Here is a 24102-nt window from a genome sequence, read left to right on the forward strand (position 1 = left end):
TATTAATCTTTGATATTCTTCAAACCTCACAGATTCTGCCTTCTCTTGCCTGTTTCCTAAACTATGTGTATAAATTGACCATTCTATTGCCTGTTCCCTCTGTATATAATTGCCCATGTCTGTAATTAGCTCCAGTGTGACTTGCCATCAGGATCAAATTAAGAATTCTAGATTTTGATTTGTTTTAGATACTCGCTTGAGATCAAAACATAAGGTAAACAGGGTGAGGCAAAAGTAGGTTTACAGTCGTTCATATGGCAAATAATACAATAATTAATAAATAAAAAATAAAAGGATAAACTATGTTTTGTGTACTCACAATTGTAAACCTACTTTTGCCTTACCCTGCATATTGCATTTTTTTATAAGTATGTTTTCTACTGTTTGTGGTTGGGTGTTCTCCTGAAATAGTCTGTCCCCACATATTCAAAGCTTCCCACTGTCTACATTGCAGACATCTCTCCACTTCTATTCTCACCCACCTACTTTGTTCCACTCTGAAGAAATAGAGAACAAGGACAGACATGTACCACAACAAGTTATACTCTTTTTAAGTGGTGGTGTTTATCTGTGTTACTTTAAAGAGCTATGTTAGAGACAATTAAATGTATTTACTTATTAAGAAAGAGAACTTTTTTTTTTCTAATTAAATCTTTATTGTTCAGATTATTACATTTGTTCCTCTTTTTTCCCCCCATAACTCCCCTCCTCCCAGTTCCTGCCCCCACCCTCCGCCCTCACTCCCCACCCACTGTCCTCATCCATAGGTGCACGATTTTTGTCCAGTCTCTTCTTGCATCTCCCACACCCCTTTCCCCCGCCCCAAGAATAGTCAGTCCATTCCCTAAGAAAGAGAACTTTTTAATCAATGTGATCATGACATCTTTAGAGTCATTTTAGATTAAAATTTCATCAAAATGTGATAGCTAATAGCTATGACAAAGGTAACATCGTGGAATAATTTGTGTAGAGTTAGATAGCTATCAGGAAAAAGTTCTTTTTGTTCATTTTTTAAGTAGCTAAATCATGGAAACTTTTAAACATTAATAGACATAGCTCCCATTTTTATGTTCAGACCCTGCATGTAGATAAACAGAATCGGTAGATGTGGTCTGACACTTTGTCTTATGTACATGTACAGTTCATTACAGGAAAGGCACTGAACTATTTTGATTGCCTTTGTAAATGGCAGGAGAGTTGTCAAACCAAGGGGAGACATCCACAGTAATAATCTGCCTCTTTAGATTCACAGAAGTCTTCAGAAGCAAACACAATCCAAGGAAAACCACCTCCCAACAAGACTGATGGAGATGAGAGTGAAGAAGATCCACCTGAACGTCAGCCAAGCAAACTCAAGAGGAGGCAAGTTGCACGTTACCTTTCATTCTGGAATGTGTTAGCATAAGCCACTCTCTCCACTAGTGAGTCGTTACCGAGTGCTTGTGACATTTCAGCACTGTGAGGAGAAGAGAGAAGACCCTGGGCTTTGGAGCATGGTTAGATCCAACTCCGCCTCTTCAATTCTGCCACAGTTTCTTATCTATAAAGTGGAACTGATGCCTCTTCTGTGAGGTCATTGGGAAGACTGGAACTAGCATGTAATATACTAATATATTAGTAGCTATCAATGAATGGTAGCTATTAACTAGTAATACATAAGTAGGTACAGTCTATCTTTCTAAGGCAGTTCTAATTTTTTCCCCCCAAAAGTCTGGGAATAATTACAGGATTTTGCTAAAATCCTCCTCAGATACATCAAATCTAGTGCTCTCATTCTATCGATAGGAATACTAAGACAAAACAAAGATAAATACTTTGCCCAGAGTTATGTAGTGGTAATGGCATCTCCAAAACTAGAGCCCAGACCATCTCCTTCGAAGACAGTACTGTTTCTAGTGTACCATTGATACATGTAATTAAACAAAAGTAGAGAATGTCAGGTAAAATGTGGCCAAATGCTAATGCTGTGAAATAACCGGAAAAGGATGGACATTACAGAATTTGGATGTTAGCTGGGCACATTTCATTTCTATGACGGGATATGAAGTGCTTCGCATAAGACTTGTGTGTTCCATATAGTTTCTAGAAAAACAGTAAGCACGCTTTAGAGGCCCAGCAACTTATACATAAAAGCATACCTCTCTTTTCTTTCTACACGGTAGGCGTTGCATGTTAATTCCTCCGTTAGTTCTTGCTAGGTCCTGACTGCAGACTGTGTCTTACATTCCTGGAACCTAATAGGTCCTTCATAAATGTTCAGTGAGCATAATTTCATTTGTAAGAAGAATCTCTCACTATTTCTGTTTACTCATTACTGTTGCCCAGGTAGTAGGGAATATTAGAATTATCTCCCATAAATGGATGATCCTGAGTTACTTAATATCACTTGTATCACAACCTGATTCTTCTGAACAATATTTTTTTTTTCTTTTGTAATTTTTTGGTTACAAACATTTTTCAAATGTTTCCTTGTTTGTTTTTCAGAAAAACCTCTGGAGAAAACACTCTAGGAGATTAGTTTAAGGCTGCAGCTTTTAACTGGTATTTTTTCAAAGGAAAATGGAGAGATACTGTGTTCAGGAATAGAGATAATTACTTGACAGGGTTTAAGGTTTGAGTGCTTATTACTGTGTTCCAAATACTGCTTGGTACTTTTCCTCATTTGGAAAATCCTGATGAAAATACTGTTTTTCCTCTTTTCCTGGGTTTGTGAATTATGGTCAATTGTTGTAAAGGGAAAGTTTGCGTAGGTTGACTATATGTACTTTTGATATTTGCCTGAATGGGTGGGATCCAGAGATAATGGCTTATCACCTTTTGTTTATTTGTTTAGCCATGAGCTGGACATCGATGAGAACCCCGATTCCGACTTTGATGACAATGGTGCCCTTCTAGGATTCAACCATGGCTCCGGACAAAAGTAATTATACATAAATGCTGTTGTCCTTAAATCTTAACCACTTGGGCTAACTTAAAGCTCTCTGATATTCAGATAGCTAATAATGAGCATGTAGCTTACATCATTTGAGATATATCATTTGCAGTTAAAACACCAGTCTCTCTTGTTCGTAAGAATTACAGTTATCACCATACCTTTGATGTAGTCACATGTATTAACTCAGTTGCACTGCAAAGCAATCCAGTGTTGTTACTCCAATTTATACTAGTAAATAAAGCAACTGCAGCTTGCAGGTTTTGACTCAGTCACGATCACATCATTTCTTGGAGAGAGTGGGTTCAAGTCCAGCTCTTGAGATTCTAAGCACGGCTCTGTTCCCCTAGTGTCTCACATAACTCTGTGTACATCTGAAGTGTGTAGCAAACATGCCATGAAAAGTTCCAATCTGGAGTAACCATTTTTCTTTTTTACTGTGAAAGTAGTAAAACTCAAACAAAACAGAAGTAACAAGTAAGAGTGAAAATCTTTTCTTCAAATCATTCCCCAGAGATAATATAATAGTTGGCATATATCCGTCCTAATTTTTTATGTATGTTTTTATGACTGTGTACATATACACACATTACTCCTTTTTATAAAACAAAAAATCATTCTATACATAGTCTACAACTTGCTCTTTTCCCCTAAACAATGTACCATCAACGGCCTGCCTAATCAGTACATTTACCTAGTCCCTTCAGTAGGGCCTGGTGTTTAATTGATTTAGAGCCAGGTTGCTTCCTAAGACCTACTTTATGCCTTTGAAGTACCCCCAGCTTGTTGCATGTACTAATAGTTCTTTCCTTCCTATTGCTAAGTAGTATGCCATTTATGGATGTACCATAGTTTGTTGAACCATTATCTATTGAAAGACATTTGGATTATGTGTGGTATTTTGTTATTACAAATAAAGCTGCTTTGCACTTTTGTGTACAGAAAGTATTAGTGTTCTCTGGGATTAAATGCCCAAGCATTAAGTATACGGAAATTGAAGAGTTTATTGCCTATGACATGAAGACTGAACTGAGTAGTTAAAGCACACTAAAGACCTACCATTTTGCTATTTCTTTATTACATTATACTGTGTAGGTTCTGCTTTCTGCTCTATATCTGTTGATATTTCCAACTTTGGTGTTTCACATTTACTTGAGAATTAACATACAAAGCTAGACCTTAAACTGCATTTTAAACTTTATTTCATAATTAGGAAAATGAAATTACAGTAGTGGCTGCTAATAGAAAAATAGTGAAAGTTGTTAGTTTTATTTTCTTTTCATATAAAGAAACAAACTGATAGAACTTAAGATTTCAGTCAACTTCTTTTGATTTGGTCCCAGATATGGTGGAATTTCACATTTCAGTCATAGACGGGTCAGATATCTACAGAAGAATGTGAAGTATAAGTCAAAGTTCTTGGACATGAGAAGACAAATAAATTTGAAAAATAAACACATTTTCTTTACTGAAGACACAGAAAAAAAATGTTTTAAGAAAAGCAAAACTTTGAGTAAGGTATGTATAGATTTTGTTTTTTATTTATAGATAGAATTTCATTTTGTGAGCTTGGCTTCTTAAAGTTTTTGTTTTCAAATGTGAACCCTGTTTCTACCAGATATAAGGGCACCTGAGATTCTTTTCTACTTGCTATCTAAAGACATGTATTGTGTGAAACAAATTTGGAAAAGATTAAGTTGGGGGCAATATGAAAAGGGAATGTTTTGAAAGCTACAAAGTAGTAGAGAGAGTCTGGGAAGATAAATAGATAAAATTGCCTTGTGTATGTAGTAACAGACAATGGAAATTGCTCATCTGTTTAAGCTAAGTAGGATCCCAGAAGTCCAGTGTCTGATACAACTTTTATAGTAATCCTTCATTTTGAGGTCACCTAAAGGTGATTAATTAAACTTGGCGCTAACAAGTTCATCCTAATGACGTGAGACTAAAGGCTATTTTGGTGATTCACATTGTTAACTAGAATAGTCATATCCCCTGTCTTGGACTTTGTTGTACTTGTCGTCCAACTACCTGGAAAACAAAAGTAATTAAAATTGCCTTTGTTTGGTTATGATGAGTGATTCTTACCCATTCTAGAAAAAGAAAAAAAAGAAACACTTTCTACTGAGCAGAACCTTGTATCAGCCACATCTCCAGCAGTTCTTTTAAGTCAGCAGAAATCTCAGACCCCATATACTTGTTTTTCCTCTGTTGTATAATTACCCTTCTTAACTTCTGTATTCTTCTAAAACATACTACAATTTTATAGCTGTTTTTATTTTTAATGTATTTCAGATTGTTTGGCTGCTGGTGATATTTTAATATTTTAGTAGCCCTAGTTATGTCTGGAACAGATTTCTAGTATTGGTTCAATTGATCCTATAGTAATTTTTATAATGTATTAGATGTGATAGCCCCCATATATTCATCTGTACATGAAGAGCAGAAACATAGCTGCTAAGTATTGCTGGGGGGGAGGGGGAGGGCCAGAATGTGGCTGTTGTGTCCTTAGATATCTGATTGATGTATAGGCACAGCCCTCTCAAAGGAAGATTCTGGGTTGTTGTCTATGCCCATCTTCTGTCTACCACTCCTGTTCTAATTTCCTAACTTTTAGGAAAGTCATGAAGATCTGTTATGAAGAATGTTTTTGTTATAGAAGATAGCAAGAAAGTAGATAGCCTTGTTAACATTTCATAGAAGAAACTTAATTTATAGGAATCATTTTACTGACTCTACTGCTTCAGTAAAAGGCAGTTCACATCCTTTGCAAGATAGCACTGCCTTTATTCTTAGAGACACAAAATCTTTTTAGAGTTCATCTTTGCACTGAGTACCATTTAACATAGATAATAGCCTGGGTCTTGCAGAAAAACTAAAATTAGTGACTCAACAATAGGTGGGTACATTTGTAATGGTAACATCACAGTTAGGTTGCTCGAAGCCTTTATGGAAAGCTATTGTAAAAGTTCAACTTTATCCTCTTAATCTTAATTGATTATAGAAAGATCATAGTCTTGTGTGTGATCTGATATTTTCTTCCTTTTAAAGAAGTCTTTAATAACGTCATGGTATGTCCAGACAAGAAAGTGCAATTAGCTTGGAATTACTTGATCATAATAGCTTTGTGATACAGTGTACTTGTCAGAGCTAAGAATTGTGATGCAGCTTGTCAATCGGGTCACAAATGGTAAAGCAGGTAGAAATATTCTGTGTAATTGGAATTGGTTCATGCACGTAACATCTTAAAATTTCAGGTAGAGAAGTTTCTAAAATGGGTTAACGAGCCAATGGATGAGGAAGCATCACAGGAGTCAGTTTCTCATGACGATGTGCAAGACGCTTGCACAAGCAGTGATTCAGAAGAGCAGGGGGTGTCTGTTACCAAAGAGGAGGAGCCACTGGAGATGAGCAATCCAGAGCCTGCCGAGGGTCATGCCATACCTTCGGCTGGTGAACCTGAGACAGAAAAGAATGAAGGGGACAGCACCGGAGCAGCTGTCACAGATAAGGCGGATTGTGTTGCTCAGGATATACCAGGTTCTCTTCAGGTGGAAACTGAAGGTAAGAGTAAATGTGCTTCAACCCGCTGGTGGATTTAGATAAATACATTTTATAAATGTTTTTCCCTAGTTTTCACTTATGAGTCATCTATACGTAAGGATTCTTTGCTATTTACTTGTAAGTTGAGGGAAGGCATGTTAAGTAAAGGTGCTAATGGCTACGGTTTGGCACTCGAGTGCATTTCCCTCTTGACTGAACAGGCATGGTAAAAACGAAGGTAAAGCGTGCGGCAAAACTGTGTTTGAATACCCCTGTCTATGCCGTTCAGATTGGTTTCTGCCCCTCCCCTCTGTCCCATGCCCTACAGGTGGCCAGATCGTTTTTATTTTGTTATTTTTGTAGCGGTTGTGCAGAGTGGTCATTTGTTTTTGGATGTTGCGTTGACATAAAGCGTTTACAGTAGTTCGCTATAATGAGTGGAGAACAGAGTAGCATTTTTACTTTATACTCTCTTGTACTATTTGAATTTATTTTAAGCAAATGTTCTTTTATAATTTAAAAGATAATTGTATTCGGTGGAACATTGGGGCTTTATCAGGTAAAAATTTTTATTTGAAACTAGAAGCCTGATGCATGACATTCGTGCAAGGGGCTTGGCCCTTGCATCCCCGGCTTCATCCGAAAGGTGGTCTAGAAGGGCATCCAGAAGGTCGTTCGGCTGTCCAGTCCAATTAGCATATTATGCTTTTATTATTATAGATAATACTCAGTTTATAGATGAGTTATTTCAGACTTGCCTAAAGAAACAGTTACATTTATTGTGATGATTTCTTTCTTAGGAATGAAGCTAGTGACCCCTGTTTTCATTTTCCTTAATTTTGTATTAAGGAAAATAGCTAATTTGAATCTTGCTTTGTGTGTGTGTGTGTGTGTGTGTGTGTGTGTGTGTGTGTGTGTGTGTTGGGGGGCAGGGGGGGGAACGATAATGGATCTATGATAACTTTGTCACATACTTCCTTGACTTTCTAAACAGCATATACTTAAGGTAGTTAAATTTTTTTATTTAGCAACTTTTTCATTGTACAATTTTTTTAATGTACAACTGGTGTTCATGTAGCACGTGGAGATTTCTGAAATGCTTTCACATGCCTTATTCTCATTTAATCTGTAAAGTACCCAATGAAGTAGGTGGAATTAGCTCCATTCTATAAATGTGGAAAGTAAAAATAAAGTCCAGAGAAATTAAGAAATTTGTTTGAGGTCACACAGCCATAAGTGGCATAACAAGGACTCAGTACCAAGTTGTCTGATTCCTAAATCCCATTTTCCCACGCTACCCTAATTCCCTATCGCCACTCGTCACAATGTTGGTAGTTTTCACCTGGGATGATACCACCATCTCTGGGGCATTTGGAAGATGGTGGCTGTCAAATGACCTGGGGAGTTTTGGCATTTAGTACTTTGGATTATTTAATGTTGCACAATAAGGTTTGTTCACTCAAAATGTCAGTGTTCCCTCTCTGGAGAAGCTTGCTGCACTTTGCGATTGATGAGACTATTAGCTACTTGCAATGGTCAGATGACTATAGTAAGACATAGTCCTATCTTTGAGGACCATTTAAATATGATAGAGCTTTATTTGTCAACATCACTTTTTGTCATATTTAGCTATGAAAACACTTCTAATTTCAGAACTGAAACCACATAAGCAAACTAAAAAATTGTTTAAGAAGAAGTCAGTCTCTGAACGAGGTACTTTCTACTAAATGGAGCTAGTGACCCCTGTTTCAATTTCTCAGAGGCGCTGTGACTTCTAGGTCATGGCTGGTTCAAAGGATGGATCTAGCTGAGAGTTGGAGTTAATCAGTCCTTGGGAAATTTTATTTTAAAAAAGGGAAAGGAAATGTTTGGATTTCTATAATTTACCAGGGAAGCAGAGTCTTACCCAACAGAAGTAATAGCTTATATACCTGTAATAGTATAATATCTCCTAACAATTCTGTAAAGCAAATAGGTATAATACTACTCAGTCATTTATTCCTTTTGAGAAATGAAAAGCTGGCGCTTTGAGAGCCTGCATTAGTTATCCAAGCTTGGGGAGCCAGTAAGTAGCAAACTAGAGGCTACAGTCTGATGTCAGTGCTCTTGCCATGGTACCCTCCTGCTTCTCCAAGTGTGTGATTGCACACGTGTTCTGGAGCTCAGTCCCAAATTATTTGACATGGCTGCACTTTTAGATAAATTCACCTGTGTTTCCTTTTTTCATAGTACGCATCTCTATTCTTTATATTCTTTTATTGTAGCTGAAATTAAAAAGAAGAAGAAGAAGAAAAACAAGAATAGGAAGGTTATCAGTCTGCCTCCTGAAATAGCTGCTGTTCCTGAGCTGGCAAAATACTGGGCCCAGAGGTACCGGCTCTTCTCCCGTTTTGATGATGGAATTAAATTGGACAAAGGTAAAGTATATATAATTTTGAACTTGAATTTGAAATAATTTTGAATTTATGGAAAAGTTGCAGGAGTAGCAGGATATTTCTTTATCCCTTTTCCCCAGACTCAGATGTTTCTTAACATTTTGCCACATTTGCATTATCATTTCTTATGTGTGTGTGTGTTTCTGTTCTGGTTGCCCCTATTCCTTAATCCTTGAATGTGTATTTTCTAAGAAAAAAGGATATTTTTATGTAACAGGTAAAATTATAAATTTAACATTGTTACAGTATTGTAACCTACAGTCCATAGTCCAGTTTTAGCCATTATTCTAACTAATGTCCTTTATAGCATTTTTTTTTCCTTCCAACATAGAATCGTGTATAGCAGTTAGTTTCATGTTTCTTTGGTTGTCTTTAATCTGGAATAGTTGCTCAGCCTCTTTTTATCTTTCAGGAATTTGATGTTTTCCAAAGAATAACAGCCAGTTAATGTCCACAGTGTCTCTTAATTTGGGTATATGTGTGATTTTAAAACTTTGGACTCAGGTTTAATCTATATTTAGGAATTGATAGATTATTAAACAGAACATCTGATGAAGAAATACCTAGTGCAGAAACATGTAATGAATTAACACTGGAAACTTTGAATTCTTTTTCAAGTTTTCCTGCCCTTACTTTGAACAGCTTACTTAACTCAATTCTGAAAATTGATGTTTATTTTCATATTGGAACTACTTAAATTAGGTGTTAACTGTCAAAATCAGGAAATCTGGATCACTGGTGGAATTTCAGGGGTCTGTGAACCTCTTGTAATTATTTATAAAAAAATTACATATTTAAAAGAATGCAGAGGAGTTTGTTAGGAGAAATATGACTAGATAAAAGCTTTTAATTCTGTAAAAGTAGTTAATATTTTTATTATTCCAGCAATGAGGAGCCATTTAAAGTTTTGGTAAAGGAAAGAAACAGGAAAATTGGTGCATCATTTTGTTCAGAGAAATATCTTCCTTAAAAATGTGAATTTCTCCTATTGGGAAAGAAAGAGGGCATTATCCTCTTCCCTCTGGAATGGTCACAGGACATGGGACCTTATTTCTGAAAATAATGAGGGTTCTGCTATTCCTACAGCTTTGTGGCCTTTTGCTGTCAGCTCCTTGCTTTTCCTGGCCCTTTAGAAATGTTTGAATTTTTCCAAAGTGTCCAGTACAAGTCTGGTTCATTGGTTCCCCATTAGGGAATGAAGTCATAGGGAAACTCTGTGGAATTTGGGTAGTTGGCCAATTAGAATGGCTAACTTTACATTTTCCATAGCAGATAGTCAGTAGTTAATACTTCAGACATAAAAATAGGAACTGCATTCAGTTATTGGTGATATATTGCAAAAGAATCAGGCCAGAACTAACAGTTGCTTTCTTTGGGAATGGGAATGCTACTGTTCCTTTTTATAACAAGCTTTGTAGAACTTTTCTTTAAAACTAGGTTATTTATAGTGTTTTGAAAAGAGAAACAAAGGTGGGATTTTAAAGTATATATTATATAGTAATGATTGTTATGTTTATGCTTGGCTTGGCTGCTTGAAATTGAACCTCTTAGCAGAAATACTCTTTCTTCACAGAGGGCTGGTTCTCAGTTACACCTGAGAAGATTGCTGAACACATTGCTGGCCGGGTCAGTCAGTCCTTCGAGTGCGACATTGTAGTGGATGCATTTTGTGGAGTCGGAGGAAATACCATTCAGTTTGCCTTAACTGGAAAGAGAGGTAATTAGCCATCAATGGAAGAAAAATAAATTATATTCAGCTTATTCAGTAAATGTTTCATTTTCCTTCCTTTTGTCTTTGCTGACATTTAATATATAAATAATTTAATGCCAAATATTTAAAATAATAATAGCTAGCATATATTAAGCATACACTTTGTATCATACAGATGTAAGTGCTTAGAGTGTATTTATTTAGTCAACAATCTTGTGAAGTGTATCTTTTACTATCTGCCTTTCACAGATAAACAGAAATAAAGAGATGAAGTTTGGTAGAGCCAAGATTATAACAATATATAAAAATATTAAAATGGAGAGACTATTCTGTAAAAGAAAAGGAAAGTAGACAGGGAATCCCAGCTTTGTCATTCACTACTGTTATGGACATCACTTAACCTTAATTTAAAGGCGACGTGAACTTGAGATATCCTCTGTGATAACCTTTCAGCTTTAACATTCTGTGACACTAAGCATCTTTTAAATATTAGATCATCCTCAGGGTAGCTTGACTTTGAAATCACAAAAAAGAAACCCTCCACTACTATATGTCTGCCAGGAATTGTGTCGAGTAGGTAATACGTGTGCAGTTTCTCAAAGAAGAGGGGCTTCAGGAAGTTGAACAGTCTGTCCACATTGACATAGCTGAGTTGTGAAGCCAGGACTTTAAAGTGCAGAATAATGTGACATTTTAGGGGCATAAGTCATACTCTGAATATGCTTTTCCGCTACCCCAATGTCTTTATATTCCACGGATAGCTTCCATTTTAGTAAATTTCAGTTGAGTCTCATTAACTTACATAAAGTTTTTAATGTTAACTAGGAAAGCATATGATTCTGAAAAGGATAATATAAAAGCTTGGAAATGATGACGTGAAACTCAGCATTGATTTTTAAGACGAGTGCTGATGAACTGTGGCCCTTATGCAATCACTGCTGTGCTCCAGAGCATGACATTTGCTGACTTTACATGGTCTCCTCAGAGAAAGCTGTTTTCATATTTACTAGAATAGTTATTATTTTCTTGTTTTCCCTGAATTCACTATTTACCCTTATTACCCCTATCTTCACTCAGGTAGTTGCTATCTATGCATATACTCAACTGAATGCTTCATTTCCTAGTTAATGTACAAACACAACAGGAAAGCACAATACCACCTATTTCCAGTAACGAGTAAAGACAAATAACTGTTCATGGAGTCTACATTCTAAACTTAGAGAATTCTCAAAGCTTTGTATTTTGCTGTTTTTTAAAGAGTTCTTTTTCCTTTTCCAGTAGTTCCATATTAGTGCTGCCCAAAAGAATTTTCTGTGACGATGGAAATGTTCTATGTCTGCACTGCCCATTGTGGTGGCCACCAGCCACAAGTAGCTACTGAGCATTTGAAACATGGCATTGTGGCTGAGGATCTAAATTCTTAATATTATTTAATTTTAATAATTTAAAGGTAATAGCCACATGTGGCTGGTGGCTACCTTTATTCAACAGTGCAGTTCTATGTAGTATCATCCAACATTTGTCAGCATTTCAGTTATGTGAGCAAAGTGAATGCTTGCATTCTGTTATGCCTGAAAATAAAGTCTGCCTTCAAAGGAAGTCATAAAAACATGAGTATTAATTGAATATATTTGATGTTGAAAGTCATTTTTTCTGTTGAATTTTTGGTGTTGTCAGCATATCTTTCCATCTGCCTCTACTATCAGTGTAGCAGATTGAGCAGCTGAAAAGGACGTTTTTATCTTTTTCCTTATAAATATGAATGTTAGTTTATATAGAACAGAAAAAAATAGCATATAAATGCATGATTTTGCAAGATATAATTTGTGCTTGAATTCATTGTTCAAGTGCATTATTTCTCAAAAGTATTAACCAATTTTGAAACCACCATGTTCTGGAAAACAGCATTGTTTCCTTCACGGCCATGGTATATGCATCAGGGTTCCACTTAGCCCTTCCAGGTACAAAATAGTGCCGCTGGTGCACGCACATGTGCACTTCCTGCAAGATGTAAGTGAGCTAAATTTAACTTAGGCTTGCATTGCTAATTATGAAATTGCAGTAAATTAAGTGAAATCCGATTTGATGAAAACATAAGGTTGTCTGTTCCTTAAAATGTCCCATTAAACATCATCAGCAGACTTTTTTACCTTTCTTAAGTTGACAAAAGAGGTTTGTCAACATTTGTTTTATTTTGCTTTTCTGTAGAAGCTATCAAATTCGGTGGTTGCCTCATTTTGAGGAAATTGGTCTTTTATGAAATCTTAGCATTTATAGGCTTTATATACTGTTGGGGACCTTTCCAAGTGTTTGCTACTCAGCATGTACCTCGCACAGAACACAATGCTGACCACCTATTTGGCTCTCAGTAGATACTTAGTGGCAACTATCTAGTATATAAGGCCAAATCTCGATTAGTCTGTAAAAAAATATTCTTGTACATTAAACAAATACACTGATCTGAAGATGAAGTATTCTACTAATGCTAACTACTAATCAATAGCATTTGACTCATCTTTCCTGATCCCATTTTTAGTGATTGCCATTGATATTGATCCTGTTAAGATTGATCTTGCTCGCAATAATACAGAAGTGTATGGGATAGCAGACAAAGTCGAGTTCATCTGCGGAGATTTCCTGCTGCTGGCTCCTCAGTTAAAGGCCGACGTTGTGTTCCTCAGCCCCCCTTGGGGAGGGCCAGACTACGCGACTGCAGAGACCTTTGACATTAGGACAATGATGTCTCCTGATGGATATCCTTTGAAAGTCCTAAGAGTTTACTCAAACAGTGGTTGTGGAGGGGAAGGGGTGTGTGTGTGTGTGTGTGTGTGTGTGTGTGTGTGTGTGTGTGTGTGCGCGCGCGCGCGCGCGCGCGCTTGAGAGAGAAATTCGTGAAGAGGAAAGAAGCTAATAGCATTTGATAGTTCCTAGCTTGTTTTACATAAAAGGCAGGTGTGTAAAAGTTAACTGGTGATGAATCTCCAGAAGTTACAGCAAATGTGAAGTATATTCCCTCGGTTACCCTCCACTTTTACTATTACAAAACAAGAACTAGAGAGCATTGACTGTTTGGAATTATTTTCCTGGAAATTGAGGATTTCCTGGAGACCTGTCCCTAATGTCTGGGTGACTATCCCTTAGCTGTTCTTCCACTCACACTTTTGCTAATTCTCTGTGTGTCTTCACCTTTTCCTGTTTCTCTTCCAAGGTACTGAAGCAGGCTCTTATTTTGTACTTAATAGCGTTGATATTATTTGTCCCTTTATCTCTGTTCCCCAGAGGAATCATCCCTTTGACTCTAACAGGACACATGCTCCTAAATTGCTAATTAAAGTTTAGAATGTAGACGACATGAACAGTTGTTTGTCTTTATTCATTACTGGAAGGAGGTGGTATGGTGCTTTCCTGTTCTGTTTGTACATTAACAAGGAAAGGACAGGAAGAGAAAGAATGTTGTGTATTTTCTGACTTCGTTGCCTACCACTAGGATAAATGAAAAATAGGTTTAACTTCTGCCCTGGCCGGGGGTGGCTCAGTTGGTTGGAATGTTGTCCCCTACACCAAAAAAAAAAAGAATAATAATAATAAAGGTTGCAGGTTCAATTCCTGGTAAGGGCATATTTCAAGGATGAAGTTTGGATCTCCCATCATAGTGTGTACAGGAGGCAACCCATGTTTCTCTTCCCCCACCCCTTTTTCTTTTTAAAAAAAAAATCAGCAGTATCCTTGGGTGAGGGTTAAAAAATAGGCCCTGGCCCATGTGGCTCAGTTGGAGTGTCATCCCAGACACTGGAAGCTGGTAGGTTCAATTCCTGGTCAGTGTACTTACCCAGGTTGTGGGTTCAATCCCTGGTCAGAACGCATGCAGGAAGCAACTGATCGATGTTATCTATGTTTTTCTTTCTCTCTCTAAAATCAATTTTAAAAAACTGGTTTAACTTCTGACCAATCAGGAACAGTGTGCTGCTGAGTTACAAAATCGGCTATTTAATTCTCTTAGGCTTCATTAGAGGATTAAATGTGTGCCTACATATTAAAATACATTTGGGTTATAAGTGGAGAACTTAATCTCTGATCAGAAATTAACTGCTAATTTTGTCACTTTTCCTTAACTGTTGTCCACCTTTGAAATTTTCAGACTTTCTCAGAAGATCACTAATAACATTGTTTATTTTCTTCCAAGAAATGCTGATATTGACCAGGTAAGCCATTACTGAGAAACTTCCATGAGCCTTTGGCATAACTGTTACAAAAGAATGGGTAAAAAAAGATCCAGGGACTTGCTTTAATTTAGAATGTTTTTATAAGAAGTCCCTGACTTTTTTCCTATTACTAGAAAACTGGGAGTGTTTGCCAGTTAAATCCATACCTATTTCATTCTCTCCTTCTCCATCGTTCCTGGCATACATGCACAGAAACAGCATGCTGGGCTTTTAATGATATGTCCTGAAAGAATAACTAAATGTGTTGTGTTCATGTGTGCACACCTAAGTTAGCCACAATCTGTCTCTATTGAACCCTACCTTGAGAATAGAAGTTTCAGGTGTTCCTAAAAATAGTCACCTAAATAGAAATATAGACAAATACAACCTTTATTTGGCCAGGATCCATTTCAACTATTGTTTTGGAGGATAGGACACTTGACTAACATTAAAATGTCTTTATTCAGTTCTTACCATAAGTAAGCATTTTCTCTTTAATCGCGCATTTTTTTTCCCTAGTAGAATTGGATCTAGTATAACTGTCCTCATAAAGATCTGATGATATCTTTATTTCATGCTTTTGTTGAATTTTTAATACACTTACTACATACTGCCTTGTGCTATACATCTGTTAAATCTTTTGTCTTTTATATTTTAAATTTTATTACAATGTTGCTAGGTGTGGGTTTGTCCTTTCTCTCCTGTTTGATACTCTGAGAGCTGACCCTATCAATCTGAGCTTTTTCCTCTTATTCTAGAAAAATTATCTCTTTAGTTCAACTATATTCTCCTTACCATCTTATTTCCTTTTTCTGGGACATCAGCTATATTTTCTAGTGTTCTGTCTCCTTTTTCTTTCTGAGAGATTACCTCATTCTGGTCTTCCAGCTAGCTAATTCATTCTTCAGATATATACAGTCTAGCATCCATCTAATCATATCCTTTATACGTAATTATTTCTGCATCTTTGCTTTCACTTGCATTCTAATTTTATTTAAAAGTTTAAATTCTTAATCTATTTTTATCCTTTCTGCATACACCTTGATAGAATTTATAATCCAGTTTGTTTTCATTCCATGAAATACTTGTGACCCTCAGATATCTTCTGGGTATTGGCAATTCTCAAGTAATGCAAAAGGATAAAGGACAGGCCAGAATCCAGTGAGGGTCATACTTGCTGCACTTTAGAATCACCAGGGACACTTGTAAAAAAAACCTGACTATGCAATCTCCACCCCAGAAATTGATCTAATCATTTTTAAAGCTCCCTTCGTCCATTGTAATATATAGCCTGTGTCAGCCCAGTGATAACTTCAAGGCATGCAGGTGGGAAAGCTCTGGGGTTGCTGACCCAAGCACCACTGACTGCGCTCACTTATCACAAAACACTCTCAAGGCATAGCTTCCCACAGACACCCTTTCGGAGCAGCTGGACAAAAGCAGCATTTAAAGATGGTACTCTTTAATCTGAGAGTGTAATTCATCAGCTCTAGGGATTCAGAGAAAGAGGCGTGAGAAGGCAGCTGCCAGGGTTAGTTCCCACCTGTTTCAGCTTCTCACAACAGAACGTCTGTTTAGACAGCCCTAACTTTACTCCTGAACATGGACCAGAGTTCACAGTCTCTGCAAGTGAGGCAGCATACACTGTTTAGACAAGGCAAAGGTAATGGGTAGGGAGGAGCCAGAGCAGAAGGCCAAGTTTCTTGTTTGCCTTCTTCCTGCTTTAGCTTCCCACAGGCACGACCCTCAGTCCTCTAGATACACATATTCACGCAATCCCAGGTCTCCATAACTATTTTTTGTTTGGTGGTTTCCCCCTATTGTCTCCAGAGACACCTTATAAGTCAACAGTCATGCTAGTTCAGCATCTTCCTAGATTAAAGATAGGTGCGTGAATATAATAATAAATCATGCAGCCTTCTCATAAGAAAGGTAGAGCTTAAAGAGTCTGGCTTTCTGGTGGATGGTGTCAGAAAAGGCCCTGGATGACACAGCATGTAAACTGGACTTTAAAGTTAAAGATCAGATTGTAGGAATTGAGGAGAAGGTGGCAAGACTGTCAATGACATGGAAGTGGGAATGTGTGGGTGATGTTTAGGTCATGGGCTAAAAAAAGAGAGTAAGAGTCAAGCAGACCGGAGTTTAGTCTCAGCCTTGTACTCACTGGCTTTCCGGTGATAGTTTTGAGGAATAAATGCAATCAGTGAGTAAAGCATTTAACAAGTACCTCTGACTCATAAATCCTCAGTAAAGTCTTGTGTCTGTTACTTAGAAGATCCCATTATAAAATTGTGGAAAGAATGTAAATGTTACTAAGGTTTTGAATAGGACCAACATGAAAAATGATATGTTTTCTCTAAAGGAAAGAATAGATAGCCTTAATATTTCTGAAATGATAGAATTTAATTTATAATCATACATCTCAGAATATAGATTTTTCTCTTCCTCTTATCAGAAATCAGATATACTTGCTTATACTGCACATATTCTCATGTTAATTTGCTATATTTTCCCATCTTTGGTTTATCTGCTTAGTCTTTGGAACACTGATTCTCAGCTCTGTCTGCAAATTAGAATTACCTAAGTGGGGTGTTTTTAGTAGTAAGGATAAATTTTACCATAAGTCATTTACAATTCAGTGTCATTAAATACATTCACATTATGCAACCATTACCATCATCTCGGAACTTTACCTCATCTTCCCAAACTGAAACTATGTCCTTTAAACACTAAATCCCCAGTAGCCCCCACCAACCTGCCCCTAACAAACACCATTCTACTTTCTGTTTCTATAAAATTTTGACTACTCTAGGTAACTTGTATAAGTGGAATCATAAATATTTGTCCTTTTGTGTCTAGCTTATTTCACTTAGCATAATTGCCTAAAGGCTCGTTCTTATTACAGCCTGTACTAGAATTTCCTTCCTTTTCAAGACTGAGTAATATTCCATTGTTTGTAGATACTGCATTTTGTCTATTCATTCATCAGTGGGCATTTTGGGTTGTTTCCACCTTTTTACTGTTGCTAATAACGCTGCTGTGAACATGGGTATACAAATACCTAGTCTAGTCTCTGCTTTCATTTCTTTTGGGCATATACTTAGGAGAGGAATTGCTAGATTGTAAGGTAATTCTGTGTTAAGTTTTTTGAGGAATCACCATACTGTTCTTCATAGCAACTGAACCACTGCACCAGCGATTCAAAAAGGACCCAACTTCTCCATATTCTTGCTAATACTTATTATTTTCTGGTGGTGATTGTCTGCTAATGGCCATCCTAATGCACATGAAATGTTATCTCGTTGTGGTTTTGACTTGCATTTCCCTAGTGACTAATGATGTTGACCATCTTTTCATGTGCGTGTATTCTGGATATTAATCCCTTATATACGTGCTTTGCCAGTATTTTTTCCTATTCCATGGGTTGTCTTTTTATTCTCTTACTAGTGTTCTTTGTCCCACAAAACTTTTTGATTTTGAGGAAGTTCTATTTTATCTGTGTATTGCCTGTGCTTTTGATGTCATATCCAAGAAATCCTTGTCAAATTCATTGTTGTTTTCTTCTAAGAGTTTTACAGTTTTAGCTAAGTAGCTTTTTAAAACTACTGATAACCTGATCCACTGGGAAAGATTCTCTCTAATTTATTTTCTGGGATGAGGCCCAAGCATACATTCTTTAAAACTCCCCAAGTGATTGTAATGTGCTCCCAGAGTTGAGATTCTCTGGGTTAAGAGAAGAGTAAATAAAAGTTAACAAGCCAGAACTCTTACTCTGTGGATTAGAAGGTGAAATTAGATCTTGCAGCCTGTCATCTGTTTACGAGCCAGTGTGGGTAAACATTAGGCCTCTCAAATACTATGTGCTGCACCGGTTACAGGAAAAAGCACTGTTCCTTGCTTCATGCACTTTTATAACAAATTTGATATTAAACCTAATACTATCTGCTAATCATATCTGTGACTCAGAACTGCATTCTAGATTCTCAGAGAAGGTTGAACCCATTGATTCCATAATTCTTATTTTTCTCATGTAAATATTATGCTCTATAACTGGTCTCAGAAGAGGCTATATGATCTTTATATTAAATATTAGATGGGCTGATTTGGATACTTGAATGACAGTAGGAAATTTACTGTTTCTTGTAAAAGTTACAGTAAGTAAACTTTTTTCTAAATTAACACTAACTCAAGAAGTTAACTTTTTCTCTTTAACTAGTGTTTTTCATTTTCTGCCAAAAGCCTGCCAGAATTATGGTTGGTAGTTTGTTCACATTTCCTGCCTCTAGAGGGAGTAATGACACTAGAGAATAATAAAAGTAAAAAAGGCAACCTGAGAGTTATATTGTTTGGTACTGAATTTGGATCAAATTACAGTGGGAAGTTAACTTCTTTTTTAAAAAATGAAGAAAATTTCTATGTATTTTTTAAATAAGAGAAGAAACATTGCTACAAGATTGAGAGAGAGCAGAGATACAGAAAAGTCAACTTTTTGTTAAGGAACATTTAGAATATCACAACAACCTAAATTTAAAAGTGGGCCAGCTATCAAAGTTTATGTGTCTGCTGTCTAAAATTCAGGGTGCATTTTCTCCATAGTAATGTCTATAAAGACCAGTAATTTCCCATGCAGGGAGATTTGTACCCTGGATAATATGTAGGGAGGTTACACTGAGCATGGATGCTATAAATATAATTTGTCAATCTCTCCATACAGGAGATGAGTCTAATTCTTTTCTGTATCTAGTAAAATATTTTTCTAAATCCCCTATTACCTTTATCTCTTATTCCCTTTATCTGAGCGTTATTCCAGGACATGTATCTCTTGTTATCTAAACTTTCCCTATCAAACTCAAGCACCGAATGATTTAGAAATCATTTTGTGATCGGTTCTTTGGATGGAAGTTATATCTACCTGAAAACACTAGAAATTTGGGAACTAATTAGATTCAATTCAGAGAGCCCAATCTCGCTTTCTTTCATCAACTCACTGTTTAAAGGAATGAATGGGAGAAGAGAATCATACACTTAGGCTATATCTTAATTCATAGAGAAATTATTGTGAAATAATTATACTTTAGATATACTAGTCAAAATGCCTTTTATTAGTTAAAGAAAGATTTATTATTGCCCTTGTGAAAAACCAGACTGACATAGAGATGCTAAAATGGAAAATAAAACAATTATTCCTAGCCCTGACTTGGTTGGAGCATCATACTGTGCACCAAAAGTTTGCGGGTTCAAGCCCATACCGGAGGCAATCAATCGATAATATTCTCATTTTCTTTCTCTCTCTCTCTCTCTCTCTCTCTCTCTCTCTCTCTCTCTCTCTCTCTCTCTCTTCCTCCTCCTCCTCACCCTCCCCCTCCTCCTCCTCCTCCTCCCTCACTCCCTCCCTCCCTTCCTCCCAAAAAAACATGCCCTCAGTGAGGATTAAAATAATTGAAAAAATGTATTCCTAACAGTTGTCATTCTGAGACTAGTTGACTATTTTTAATGTCTAGTTTTACTTTATTACATTTTTTATTAGCAAATAGTGGAATGCACTCATGCTTTTTATCATTATAAGAGGTACTGTGTTTGACTTCTGTTGTTTTTTATTTCTGTTAATAAAACAGCCATCTCTTGTTGCCCTTTACTGACGGGGTTGATATTGACATGGTTTCTGCATTGATGGAACAACTTTGTTCTTTTAAGAATACCATAGAATGACCTGTTGTTTCTTCTCTATTTCTATATCTGTGCTGCTTTGCTACGAGGAAGTTGAAATGCTTTGAAATACATCCTCATTGGGAATGCACAATAAATATTTCCTCTTGTATATTATGTGTGATACCACTGAGATTAGACCTTTCAGCCTCCCAGCCAACTAGACCAGTGATGGCGAACCTATGACACGCGAACTCATTTTTTTGGTTGATTTTTCTTTGTTAAATGGCATTTAAATATATAAAATAAATATCAAAAATATAAATCTTTGTTTTACTATGGTCGCAAATATCAAAAAATTTCTATAGGTCACACGGCACCAGAGTTAAGTTAGGGTTTTTCAAAATGCTGACACGCCGAGCTCAAAAGGCTCGCCATCACTGACCTAGACCCAGAGCACATCTCTCTGAGAAATACGTTACAGTTTCACCGATTCCGGAGCTCATTACCGGAGGGCAGGTCTCTTGTTGCTGTGGTTGGACTTGTCCCTGAGCATCTTTATTGAAAACTCCATGTTCTGTTCAGTGACTCCAGGGCTTCTCATGCGTTCTTTCCCTTACTCCTCACTGCTACCTCGATAAACTCACGTCTGGTGATGTAATGATGGGTTAGAAGGTAATATCTTTGCTAGTTAATAGACCCAGGTTGGATGGAAAAATGGGCTAACACAAAACGTTATCTGTATAGGAACTTAGATAAAGCATTGCTAGTTGGAAGCCCCCTGTTGATGTTAACTCTGTGGATGTGGAGAGGAGTGGTGCTTTTAGCTTCCTGATAAAGGCGTTGGTCACTGTATTCTAGTAGGCCTCAAAAAGAGCAATCTGTTTTACCCAATCAAAAGGAGGGGGAGTAAAACCACACACACACACACACACACACACACACACACACACACGAGCAAAAGGTTCAAGAGGTGGTCCAGGTTGGGAGAAAAGCAAGAGAGACCAGAGACTAGAACTTGTGGGAGTATATCTGTCTTGCTCTCTGATGGATTATTCTTAGTATCATGTGGCAGGCTCTCAATAAATACCATTTAATGAATGAAAGGGTAAGATGCCAAAGATAAGGTGAACAGGACAAAAGTGTTCAGGAAAGTGACTTACTCTTTAAATTTCTGTCTTAATAAACCTGGTATTTGGGGAGGGTGTGTTTGTTTTCTCTTCCTCTGAGTTCGTTAGCTTCTGTCATTGGAGAGATTGGGTCAAATGCAATAACATACCATGTGATCTTTCCCATAACATCCAAGTGTCTGAAGCACAGGTATTTCTGCCAATAAATAGTGCATTAATACCTGGAGAGTAAGAGTGAACATTTGAGATGCCTCGCTATTTGAAGGACTCGAATAAAAAGCCAAGTCGTCTTGCTATTTGATGAAACATATGAATGAAGGATTTATTTTGAAATCATGTTTGTGTATATGTGACTTTCTTCTGTTCCTTTTTATTTTTTTTTAGGTGGCATCCTTAGCTGGGCCTGGAGGGCAAGTGGAAATAGAACAAAACTTTCTTAATAATAAACTGAAGACAATCACTGCTTATTTTGGGAACCTGATTCGAAAACCAGTCTCTGAATCATAACTGAGATGGTACAAGGACAGAAAGATCACGTAGCAGTCAGAACATTATTCAGAGACAATTGCAATTTCTTTCTCTATTTGCTGATCTATTAAACCAGGGGTCCTCAAACTACGGCCCGCGGGCCACATGCAAATACAAATATTGTATTTGCTCCCGTTTTGTTTTTTTACTTCAAAATAAGATATGTGCAGTGTGCGTAGGAATTTGTTCATAGTTTTTTTTTTTAAACTATAGTCCGGCCCTCCAATGGTCTGAGGGACAGTGAACTGGCCCCCTGTTTAAAAAGTTGAGGACCCCTGTATTAAACCCATAATCTTATATCACTATATAAAATGGAAAGTTACAGAAGATTAATGAAGTACTTAGAGATTTTTAAGTAATATTAACTACTAGTATGTGTATTCATTAGGATAGTAAGTGTCTGATAGGGAAAAGGTAAGCTTTCTCTTGTACCTACTAGTAATATCAGTCAGCATGTATGTGTGTATATATGTGCCTATGTCTGTTTTTTAAAAATATTTTATATATTTTGGTTAACATCTTTGTGTGTGTGTGTGTGTGTGTGTGTAAAAATCAATTGTGTTATGTTTAATAAAGAGGAGATACAAAGAAAACAATGAATGAGATAGAGTATCCACCCATTTAATAACCCCTGTTGAAATAAATAATGTTATACCTTTAGGGATAGAAACAAACAGTACAGAATGGTACAAAATGAAAAGTAAAAATCTTCCACCCCTTCCACTACCCTTCCTTCATCTACCTGAAGATAACAGTATTTTAAATTCCTTTAGAGGACAGAAAGGAATTGCAGTAGACTCTGAAACACCTTTTCCCCCATTGACGCAATGTTCCATAGGGCCCCCACCACCACCTTTTTTTTTCTTACTGTATTTTTTAGGAGTATATCCTGGAGACCTGTCATGTCAGTACATACATCGAGCTCTACCTCATTCCTTTTAGTGGCCATCTAGTATTTCATCTCCCGGATATACTGTAATTTAACCAGTTTCTTATTGATGAAAACTTGGGCTGTTTTGAGGTTTTTTGCAATTATCAGCTATTCTGTGCTGCGATTTGAGTGCATGTTTTCTTCCATTTCCCGAGCTCTGGACATCATCAAGCACTTTCTTTCACTTTTGCCACCATCTGTGAGAAAAATGGTATCTTACTGTTTGTGAGTGTTTCCTTAATTATGAATGAGATTCGATAATATTTTCATACATTTGGTCTTTTTAAAATAGTTTTCCCCTTTTAAACTGACTGCTATCTTTTATTAATTTTTCTTTTGGATTGTTTTTATTTCTTATTCATATGTATGAATTCTTTGTAAATTAAAGACCCCTTTGTTTTTATTTTGTGATTTTTTTTTATTTTTTTTTTACCATACATACAGTTTTCAATTTTATCAGTCTTTTTTCTTTGCTGCATTTGGGTGGTTTATGTCCTTTAGAAAGATCTTATCCACTCCCAGAATATAAGTACATTTATCCCAATCTTTTTTCCAGAATTTTCTTGTTTTCATGTCTTTGCTCCACTCAGAATTTGCTTTTATTTTGTAAAGTTGGTGTTTTTAAAATTTCTATTACAAAAAGAATGTAAAATATATTTTGTAATAAGCTTTATATTTTTTTTCTATTAAAATGGCAAAGAAAGGAGGAAGAATATGTGTTCCTTTGTTATTCATTTAAAAATTGTGTTCGTTCATTTTTACAAGTAGGTGGAAAAAACAGGACTTTCTGGCTATTGGGGATTTGAGACCTTTATCTATATCAGTGGTTCTCAACCTTCCTAATGCTGCGGCCCTTTAATACAGTTCCTCATGTTGTGATGACCCCCAATTTCATTGTTACAAATTGAACATAATTAAAGCATAGTGATTAATCACAAAAACAATATGTAATTATATATGTGTTTTCCAATGGTCTTAGGCGACCCCTGTGAAAGGGTCGTTCGACCCCTAAAGGGGCCGCGACCCACGGGTTGAGAACTGCTG

The 24102-nt window shown here is 36.6% G+C and overlaps 1 protein-coding gene across 1 annotated transcript in view; it reads left to right on the forward strand.

Annotated features, from left to right (window-relative positions):
- TGS1 (trimethylguanosine synthase 1) overlaps window positions 1–23766 on the forward strand; it is a 32131-nt gene extending 8365 nt beyond the window's left edge. The window contains exons 5-13 of the mRNA XM_081111581.1: window positions 1245–1362; window positions 2834–2920; window positions 4276–4450; window positions 6190–6496; window positions 8740–8892; window positions 10484–10627; window positions 13158–13374; window positions 14745–14823; window positions 21984–23766. Of these exons, the coding sequence (XP_080967707.1) occupies window positions 1245–1362; window positions 2834–2920; window positions 4276–4450; window positions 6190–6496; window positions 8740–8892; window positions 10484–10627; window positions 13158–13374; window positions 14745–14823; window positions 21984–22106 (1403 nt within the window). The 3' untranslated portion in view covers window positions 22107–23766. The remainder of the gene's footprint in view (window positions 1–1244; window positions 1363–2833; window positions 2921–4275; window positions 4451–6189; window positions 6497–8739; window positions 8893–10483; window positions 10628–13157; window positions 13375–14744; window positions 14824–21983) is intronic.
- The last annotated feature ends 336 nt before the right edge of the window (window positions 23767–24102 follow it).

Source organism: Myotis nattereri (genome assembly GCF_964212035.1).
Source record: "Myotis nattereri genome assembly, chromosome: 17".
NCBI classification, from domain to species: domain Eukaryota; kingdom Metazoa; phylum Chordata; class Mammalia; order Chiroptera; family Vespertilionidae; genus Myotis; species Myotis nattereri.